A 10,350-nucleotide genomic window follows, 5' to 3' on the forward strand; every position below is an offset into this window, starting at 1 on the left:
AACACCGTGCGTGCTAACTCAGGCCAACTCTTTGTGACCCCACAGACTGTAGCCCGCCAGGCTCCTCTGTCCATGGGATCCTCCAGGCAAGGATACTAGAGTGGGTTGCCATGCCCTCCTCCAGGGGATCTTCCCAACCCAGAGCTCAAACCCGTATCTCATGTCTCCTGAATCGGCAGGCAGGTTCTTTACCACTAGCACCACCTGGGAAGTCCTCCAACACCATGGTTTGGGTTCAATTCCTGGTCAGAGGACTAAGATCCTTCAAGCCACGTGATGTAGCCTAAACAAATAAATAAATCTGTGTGCCCTAAATCTGTATACACATAGTCTATACAGTCAAAACAAAAGACCAACAAAACTATGGGTAGAAAGGGACAAATCCACAGCCATCATGGAGACTTTAACACACTCCTGCAGCGACAGGCAGACGAGCAGAGCCAGGATCACTGAGCCCTGGGAGGAAGTCTGACCCCAGTGACGTGCACACAACACCCCACCTCTTGCAGAAACATGTTCTTTTCATGTGTCCAAACTGATTGTAACTGACCAGACAGATGTTGGGCCGTGAAGTCAAATCATTCAGAAGACTGAAATCCTGCAGAATATTGTCTCTAAACACAGAAGAATCAAGCTGGATATAAGAAAAGAGCCAACAACACTAACAATCCACAGGGTCAAAGGGAAAAGCTCACTGGGACACCTAACACATTCTGATGCGGGTCATAAGTAGAAGCCCACCACCTGCCCTCTCGGTAGTCAACAACACCGTCGTCAAGCCTGGCTGGACTGGGGAGCGGCTGGCCGCCCCCATCCACAGCGGCAGTGGGCAGCCAGGCGGGTCCTCGAGAGCCACGGAAGAGACCAGGCTGCAGGGAAGGATGCGCCACCTCACCCAGCGTGCAGGTGAGGGCTGCGAAGCCTGGCAACTCATCCCGTTGGGAGGCACTCGGGTGCCAGCATGTCCCTGAGAGGGTGCTCAGAGAGGCCTGAGGCGCCCCGCAGGCGTGCCCTGCCTCCGTGACCGCAGCCAACATCGTGCCCCGCCGTGAAAGCACGGTGCGCCCCCCGAAATCAGCAACGAGACGCCTGGACGCGGTGCGGTGCTGGAGCTTCCAGCAGTGCTGTCAGGGAAGGAAGTTAAAAGGTGCCTATGCTAGTCAAGCAAGGCTATATCTATTTTCAGATGTCATGATCTTATATATAGAAGATTCTCAGGAATCCATTAAAAAACTATTAAATGGGATTTTCAAGGGTTGTAGGATACAAGATTAGTATACAAATATCTATCATATTTCTATACACTGGCAACAAACAATCAAAAAATGAAATAAAGCAATTCCATTTACAATAGCATCAAAAAGATGAAATGTTTAAAATAGCAAAGATGTAAAACTTATACTCTGAAAACCACAAAAATTGTTTGAACAAGTTAAGGAAGACCTAAACCAATGGAAAGGCACTCTGAACCAGGGGTGAGGAGACTCCGCCTGGTTAACAGAGCAACACTCCCAGACTCGTCTCCAGAGGCCGCTGGACCCTGTCCCCAGACTCATCTTCAGACCCCGCTGGTCCCCATCCCCAGACTCATCTCCAGAGGCCACTGGTCCCTGTCCCTGGACTCATCAACTTGTCTGTAAATTCAAGGGACTCAGAACAGGCAACAAAACAGTGTTAAAAATGAAGAACAAATTGGGAGGAGTCAAACTTCCTGATTTCAAAACGTGCTACTAAGATGCAACAAGCAAAACAGTGTGATGCCAGCAAGAGGACAGACATAAGCCTGTGGGAAGCGGGTGAGAACCCAAACCGCTCACAGCCGCCGCCTCTGGGCAAGGGCGCCATGAGTGAGCAGCCTCTGCAGCCTGGCGCTGGGAAAATGGGCACTCACGTGCAAAGGAGTGCAGGCGGGCACTCACCTGAACACCAGACGCAAACACTAACTCAGAGTGACCAAAACCTCAGTCTTAGAGCTAAAATCATAAAACTCAGACGGAAACACCAGCTTTATAAACCTCTGCTATTTGGACTGACTCAGGCAGTCTTTTACTACCGACACAGACGCACAGGCGACGCAGGTAAATAGGCCGCACCTTCAAAACTAGAGCCCTCTGTGCTCCCAGTTCACCGTCAACCCACAGAACGGGTGAACGTTTTTTGCAAATCATAGAACCGATGACAGACTTATGTATAAAATGCATAAAGAACTTTCACCACTTAAGAAGACAACCCAACTAAAACCAGGCCAGGGTCAGGACAGACATCTCTCCCATCTGTTGCAGGCTGGCTCTGTCAGAAAACGCAATGGAAGGAGTCACTCTGCGGGTCACACTGCTGTCTCCACGTCACTTCTGTGCTCGCTGAGACTGACCGGCGTCAGAAGGCGCGGGCCCACTGGGTCCCGAGGGTGCACGGAGCAGCCCTGCAGCGACTGCAGCAAGCCCAGGGTGCCCAGCAGGGGCCGGACGGCTGGGACAGGGCCCCCGCGGACAGCTCCTCCCGGCAGACGTGCAGGTCACTGCAGGCCGCCCACGCTCGCCCTTCACCCCGCACCCCATCCGGCCCGGGAACCCACGCGCCCCTGCAGCCCCCTGGAGGGAAATACCGTTCTGCAGGGTCTGCGCTCGTGACTCCTTTCCCAGGTTCACATGGAAGCCGCCGCCCAGGGTTGGGGTTTTGCCAGCACCTAGAAACACAGATCAGACGGATAAGCCGAAGCTGGCAGAGATCCGTGTCAACAGCGCGTTTCATCGCACCTGGTGTTTCCGGAGCAAGAACTCAGAGGGGTCAGCACGCAGACCAGGAGTCCGCAGTGAGTGACCCCCCACCCCACCGCCTCCTCTGCCCTGCCCTGGAGCCCAGAGGAGACCGTCACCACAGCACCTGCCTCCCCAGGCTGCAGCACAGGCCCGGCCCCTCACTCGGCTCTGCAGCCCTGGGCCAGCCCCTCCCGCGGTTACCACGGCCGTCTCCAGGGGAGGGGGCTGCGAGCTCCTGGAACGGGGGCCCTGGTCCATGGGGCCTCTCAGCCGGCGGTCTGCAGGAGGCACCCGCGCGTGTACCCCGGTGTGCACTGCGCTCTCTCCCCGCCCACCCACCTGCAGCGGTGATCTAAGGACCCTGCTCCAGAGCGTGGCCGCGGCTGCACCCACGAGCACTCTGGCTTGAATCTCCCACCCACTCCAAGCCACCCCAGGAGGTCTCACATACTCTGCTCCGCAGGGCTTCAGTGTTGGACTTCTGCCCTGACAGCCTCCTCTGGAGACAGCCAGGTGGACATCCGATGGTTCACCAGACCTAACAAGCCCCAGCCCTGAAGCGTGATCCTCAAATGAGCCCCAGTCCAGGCGCCGGAGCACAGCGGTGGGGCGGGAGGAGCTGCCCGGCCAGAGGCCAGCCTGTCTGTCACGAAGCACAGACCACAGGCCAGACGCTCCCCGAGTCAGGGGCCACGACCGCACACCAGGCCACAGGGCCCGCAGGGGGACCAAGGGGAGGCTCAGGTGACAGGGAGGGGAGAAGCCACACCTCTGAAATCCGAGCGTGGCCCCGAGGAAAACACAGGGCCCGGGTCCTGGGCCGGCAGGCTCCTCTTGGTCACCCACGGGCGGCCACAAACGCAGATAGGAGGGGGGCAAGCTGGCCTTCGGCTCATCTGTGACTGCACCCAAACCCCAAACCAAGACTAATAAGATGCTTTAAAGAGCATCTGTGATCTTCTAGACATAGGAACCACTAAAGAAGTCACCTGCCTGGGACCGCCACATTGTGACCTGTGTGCAGCGTCCCACTGCTGCCCAACTTTCATTTCAGAAGAAGGAAAAAAAAAAATCACCATATTAACTGAAATGAGCCTGTGTCTTAAATAAACTATTACAAGAATTCTGCATTAGAAGATGGGCAGCAAAGCAGTCTAAACCCGCTGAAGCCCCGGATTCCAGGAGCACAGACTCTGGGGGCCTCCCTCCCAGCCACCTCCCCCTTGCCTGCCTGGACAGATGGGGGCGACCAGGAGGGACTGCACAGAGGTGCTGCCAGGTCAGCGTGGAGGCGGTCTGGGTGAGTGTTCAATGCCCCACAAGGCCTGAAGACCGCCCCGCCCCGCCCCTCCGGCTCTCCCCCCCGACTCCCTCTCCAGCAGGCTGTCCCCCCGTCTCTCCAATGCCCCCAGCACCCGCCCTGTCACTGCCCAGCCGCGTCTGCTCAGGGAGCTGGCTCCTAACTCGCTCGCCCCAGGCGCACTCACACCCCCTCGCACACACTCACACCCTCGCACACGCATACACTCGCACACACACCACTGGTGCTCTCCAAGGTGCCTGTGAATAGCCTCAGTCCCCCGACGTGCCGAGCAGACACAGGGACTGAGTTCTGGCAAGGAAGGAGCCTCCCTGGGCCCGGCCAGCAGGGGAGGGGAGGGGCGGGGCGCATAACCTGCTTGCCAAGTGGATGCAGGTTCTTTCATCCGACAGACACCAGCCCCCGGGGACGTGGTTACAGTAGACACACAAGGAGAGCAGTGGTGGAAGGGACGAAAAGTGCTTAGTCAGCAAATCTCAGACCACTCACACCGTGGGCTGGGCTCCCCTGAAGCATGGAGGAAAGTTTGAGCTCCACCTCTGGCCAAAACCAGCAGGGCATGCTGTGCTACTCCTTCAGAGGTCCTTCACACTGTTCCCTCTGCTTCTAAAAACATCTGATATTTTCTATAACAAGATCCTGTAACAAACAAGATACAACCAGCTAAAACTATCAAGTTGAAGGTGCAGTTTCCATCACCCCAGGTGGGCCAAGACCCCCCCCCCCAACGTGTAGACAGCATGGGTGTGGCCAGAAACTGCACCCAGGGCTCCTGGCCCCTGGGGTTGGGGTCTGCAAAAGCAAGAAGGTCCAAGACCGACCCCTGGGACTCCACAGAGGCGGAGGGGAGACTGGGGGCCCTGCTCAGCCACTCTGAACGTGGAGGACAAGCGGAAACACCAACGCCCCAGGAGCAGACAGAAGAGCGGCACGCTGCGCCGTCCTCCAGTTCACTTACAGGCCCGTCCAACACAGATAGGCCAAGCGCTTCCGAGGCCTGTCCTCACTATTCAAAGGGAGGGGTCCCTGTCGCTGCTGTGAAACTCCTCTTAATGGGGGATGACCGCACGAGGTCCAGCTGGGCAATTCCAGGACAGAAGGGAAATCCAGTGGCCCTTCAGCCTGAGCTCGGACGTGGGGATAACTCTTCTAAAGCACCCGAAAGGTCCTGCGAAGTCCGCACTGAGCCAGGGCGTGGGCTTGTGGATGGACACAGACCTCGGACGTTGGTGAAGAAACAGCTAACCGGGGCAGCTGCCTAAACGTCTTTCAACCAGACTCAGAACTACCGAAGAGCCTCTCGTCACAGTTGCAGTCTGGTTGTGGAAGCCACCCAGCACGGAGCACGCCAGGTGACCCAGCAGCACGGGACATTTTAGGAACAAGGTCCTCTCACCCAGGTGCCTCCAGGACAGAACTCAGCCACCTCCTGGGAGCAGGTCCCTTTCGGATAGAAAGGATAGAAACAGGGAAGCAGAACCTTCAAAACTCCAGGACCAGTGCTTGACTGGGACATGGGGCGGCTGTGCCTGAGAGAGCCCCCAGGGGCCACACGCCAGGCAGGGGGCGGGAGGGCCGTCTGCCCCTCAGGGCCCAGGAAGCCCCACCCACGCCAGGGCCTCCTCCCGGCATCGCCACGGCCAGCACCTCACTCCTCCAAAGTGCGAGAACACAGGCACCCACAGGCACCATGGCTTCGGGGACAAACTGCAGCGGTTAAGAGCTGTGGTTATGGAACCCCCGGGAGGCGCGCCCCAGAAGAGGGCAGGACCGAGGAAGCTGGAGGCAGGGTTGCATGGTGGCGGTGTCTGCGTCCAGGCCACATCCTCAGGGAGCAGCGGCCCGGCTCCCAGGGGGCCCGCGGGGGCTCTGGGCACTGTCAGGCAGGGAGCCCAGGGGAGAGGCCTTCAGCACCGAGGGTGGCACAGGATGCTGATGGGCCTGTGCCGGAAGCCCTCCCCTGCCCTGAGCCCCACAGCACACAGGCGCCCTCCCCAGGACCCAGAGACCTGGCTGCCCAACTCCAGCCATCGCCTTGGCATCCTGCTCCTCACATCCATCCCTCCCTCGGCCACGCCCACCCCTCCCCAGCTGCCCATCACCTAGAAGACAGCCCGAAGTCCCCAGCACCGCCCTTGCGGCCATCACTCCGGACACTGCACACACACGTCACTGCTCCTCAACATCTCCGGCCGTGTGCCGTGCAGAAAACAAGAGGAAAAAGCAACAAAACCCAAAACTGCTTCTTTGAAAAGATCAGTAAAATTGACAAAACTCCCAGCAAGAGAAACAAAGTGAAAAAGAGAGAAGACACAAAACACCAATATCTGAAAGGAGGAGACACCACTACAGACCCTGCGGACATCAAAAGAATAAGGGAACAGCACCAACAACACTACGGTCATAAAGGCAGCAACAGAGATCAAATGGGCCAAGTCCTGGAAACCACAAACTCACCCAAGATGAAAGAGATAATCTAAAAGTAAGTAAAACCTGTAACTGTTAAAGAAAGTCAACCTGTAATTAAAAACTTCTGAAAAAGAAGCCTCCATGCCCAGAGACCTACACTGATGGATTCCACCAAACGGTCAACGGAGAAGTAATACTAATTCTACACAGTCACTTCCAGAAAACAGAAGAGAAGGGAACATTTCCCAACTCATTCCATGAGGCACATTACCTTGGTATCAAAACCAGACAAAGACATTACAAGAAAACTGCACACTAATTTTTCACATGAACATAAACATAAATATCCCCAACAAAATATTAAGAAATCTAATCCAGCAACACCTACAAAGCATACGACCCCATGCTCAGGTGGGTCTACCCCAGGAAGGCACAGCACGTTCAATGTTCAAAAACCAGCCACACTGAAACACCAAAGGAGGAAAACTAAACTCGTCATCCAGGGACTTCACTCGTGGCCCAGTGGCCAAGACTCTCAATGGAGGGGACCCAGGTTCAGTGTCCGGTCAGGAAACGAGATCCTGCATGCTACGACTAAAGACCCCGCGTGCCGCAGTGAAGACTGAAGACCCTGTGGGCCACAGCTGGAACCTGGTGCAGCCAAACAGACGAATAAAGAAAAACATTAAAAAAAAAAACACTTCACCATCCACTTATGATAAAAACTTAACAGCAAACAAGGATTAGAAAGAGAACGCCCTCAATGTTATTGATAGAGAACAGGTATCACAAACCTACAGCCAACATCACGCTGGGTGGGAGAAGACTTAATGCTCCCCACTGAGACTGGGAAGAGGCAGGCATGTCTGCTCAAAAGCAAGAAGAAGAATCATGTCTATTTACAAACAACAGGATTATCTGCATCAAGAATCCTGAGGAACCTATTTTTGTAAAAACCCCTAGAACTAGTAAGTTTAGCGAGGTCACAGGACACAGGGCAATGAAAGAAATCAACCGTATTTCTATGTTCTAGCACTGAACAATTGAAAACCGAATTTTTGAAAAATACTATTTACAGAAGCTCTATTTGGATTTTAGGAAAACGTCTAAAACATGTACAGGAGCTATATGCTGAAAACTATGACAAATGACGAAAGAACAAAGAAAACCAAATGAATGGAGAGACCTATCTTCGCTGAGAGATTGGAAGACACAATGTAGTAAAAAGGTGAAAGTGAAAGTCACTCAGTTGTGTCCAACTCTTTGCAAGCCCGTGGACTATACAGGCCACGGAGTTCTCTAGGCCAGAATACTGGAGTGGGTAGCCTTTCCCTTCTCCAGGGGATCTTCGCAACCCACGGATTGAATCCCACTTTGCAGGCGGATTCTTTACCAGTTTAGCCACAAGGGAAGCCCAAAAATGTCAAAGCTCCCCAAATTTATTGAGAGATTTAATACAATTCCAATCAAAATCCCAGTTGGATTTTTTTTTTGTAAATATGCGCAAACATTCTAAAATCGAATGAAAAGGGAAAGGAACTACATACTATAACTAAAGCAATTCTGAAAAGGAAAACCAAATCTGGAGGAATCACAATGTCTGATTTCAAGACTTATGATAAATGTACAGGAGGGAACGTGCTGTAGACAGACTGACACTCACCAATGGAATAGGACAGGAAGCCCAGAAGCACACCCACACAAACAGCCCATGACATGCTCCAAAAGAGCAAAGGCAATTCAAGAGAGGGCAGTCTTTCAACAAATGGTGCTGAGGGAGCTCCCTGGTGGCCTAGTGGCTGGGATTCTGGGCTTTCACTGCCAAGGCCCAGGTTCAATGCCTGGTCAGGTGGGGCATGGCCAAAAAGAGAAACAACACAGTGCTGAAGCAACAGGACATCCCCTGCAAAGAACAAACCTCAACCTACACACCATACCTTATATGAAACTTAAACTCAAAATGGTCCTAAGTCTAAATATAAAACATTAAAAAAATAAAACTTAGGAGAACAGTGTGTCTCTGGCTTAGGAAATTTCTTAGAATGACAGAAAAAGTACAGTCTGGAAGAGAAGGGGATGACAGAGGATGAGATGGTTGGATGGCATCACCGACTCAATGGACATGAGTTTGAGCAAACTCTGGGAGAGAGTGAAGACAGGGAGACCTGGAGTGCTGCCATCCACGGGGCCCCAAAGAGCAGAACACGACTTAGCAACTAAACAACAACAATAAAAAAAAAAAAATCAATAAAGGGACTGCAACTAATTTTAAAGCTTTTATCAAAATTTTAAACTTCTGCAAATCACCTGTTTAGCAAAGGACTTGCAACTACAATATTTAAAGAACGCTCAAAACTCAACCTGTGTAAAAACAGTAAGAAAACCACCTGCCTAAAAACTATGCACAAAACTCCGGGAACAGACATTTCGGCAAGCGGGATTAAAAGCTGTTTAACATCACTGTGCCCTAGGGGAAAGCATTAGCAAGGACAGGAGGCACCACAGCACTAGGAACACACGGAAAATACAGGTAAAGGTGCAGGCAACATCAAGTCCCGGGTAGGCAGCATTCGAGAATGGAAAACGGCGCTGCACACTGGGAAGCCAGTCTGCTGGCTTGTTACCCCGTTAAACACACAGCTACCATCCGGTCCTGGAGTGACCCGCGTCCGCGGCAGGAGCCACCCGCCAAGTTCCCGCAGCTCTCTGGATCGCCGCGGACTCGCTGTGGGCCAGGAAGTGGCCCCGCTGCGCGAAGGGCCCCGGGCGCGTCTCCGGGGTCCCGAGCTGAGGGACGGAAGCGGGTCCCCAAGGGTGGCTCCGGGCCCCGGAGAACCAGCCTCGGGCGCCGGTGGGGCGGGGGGGGGGGGAGCGGGGGGCAGGGAGCTCCGTCCTCAACAGCGCGGCGACTGAGTCCCGAGGCGCGGAGACCCCTGCCCCGGAGCCGCGGAGCTAAGCCGACCACCACGGGGTGGGGGCGGGCTGACGTCCTCGACCCCCGACAACCGGCCCCAAGGGGCCAGGAGACTGCGGAGAGACCACGACTGGGGCCCGGGCCTCGCTCCGTCACCGAGCCGTTGCCGCCCGCCCCCCGGCACGCCACCCCCCGGCCTCCGGCCCCCCGGGACACGCCGCCGCCCCCCGGGACGCACCGTCCAGGGACACGAACTGGCCCACGGCCGACGAGCCGCCGCCGCTGTTCTCCACGAACTGCACCTCGGACACGATGATGTTGTCCTCGAGCACTGAGCCGCAGCCGGTGCACACGGCATCGCCGCGCGCCGCGTCCAGCTCGATGTCGGTGCCGCCGCACCCGCGGCACACGCGGCCCGTCATGCCGGCGGCTCCGGGGGCCTGGCCCGCGCTCCAGGCCGCCCGCCGCCGCCGCCGCCGCGCCGCTCAGACTCTCGCGAGGCCGCCGCCGCCGCCGCGCCCGCCGATTCGCAGCGGCAGATTCGCCGCGCGAGCAGCGGGACGGCCGCGGGCTCCTGGGCCGAGGATTCGAACCTGCCGCTACCCGCGGGGAACGCAGCCACCGGGCCCGGGCCTCGGACCCACAGGCCGCAACGGCGGGCGGCGGGCGGCGGGCTGGAGGGGGGCGGGGCGGGGCCCAGGACTCGTGGGCGGGGCCTGAGCCGCGCCGGGCGCGGTGGGCGGGGCCTGGCAGGCTGGCGGGCGAATCCCGGGCCTTGGGCGTGGCTCACGGTGTGCGGAGCCTGGGAAGGGGCGCTCAGGACTGGTCGGCTCAGGTCGAGGGTGGAGACCCGGCGGCGGGCCGCCCGCCCGGCTCGGCGCCTATAGGCTCGGCCTCCGCCTGTGGGTGCCCCGCCCCCCCGTGCCTACAGGCCCGGCCTCCGCCTG

General features: G+C 56.3%; 1 protein-coding gene across 4 annotated transcripts in view; it reads right to left on the bottom strand.

Moving 5' to 3' along the window:
• BRF1 (BRF1 RNA polymerase III transcription initiation factor subunit) overlaps positions 1-9,927 on the bottom strand; it is a 58,761-nt gene extending 48,834 nt beyond the window's left edge. For 2 of the 4 annotated variants that reach the window (XM_043489421.1, XM_043489419.1), the window contains exons 1-2: positions 9,642-9,924; positions 2,606-2,686 (exon numbers count right to left, since the gene is read on the bottom strand). In XM_043489421.1, coding sequence (XP_043345356.1) covers positions 2,606-2,686; positions 9,642-9,825 — 265 coding nt within the window. In that variant the 5' untranslated portion in view covers positions 9,826-9,924. Of the gene's footprint in view, positions 1-2,571; positions 2,687-9,641 lie in introns of all 4 variants that reach the window. The other 2 variants (XM_043489425.1, XM_043489420.1) reach the window with 2 other exon arrangements.
• Positions 9,928-10,350: the final 423 nt, after the last annotated feature.

This window comes from Cervus canadensis, chromosome 17 (assembly GCF_019320065.1).
Source record: "Cervus canadensis isolate Bull #8, Minnesota chromosome 17, ASM1932006v1, whole genome shotgun sequence".
NCBI classification, from domain to species: Eukaryota; Metazoa; Chordata; class Mammalia; order Artiodactyla; family Cervidae; genus Cervus; species Cervus canadensis.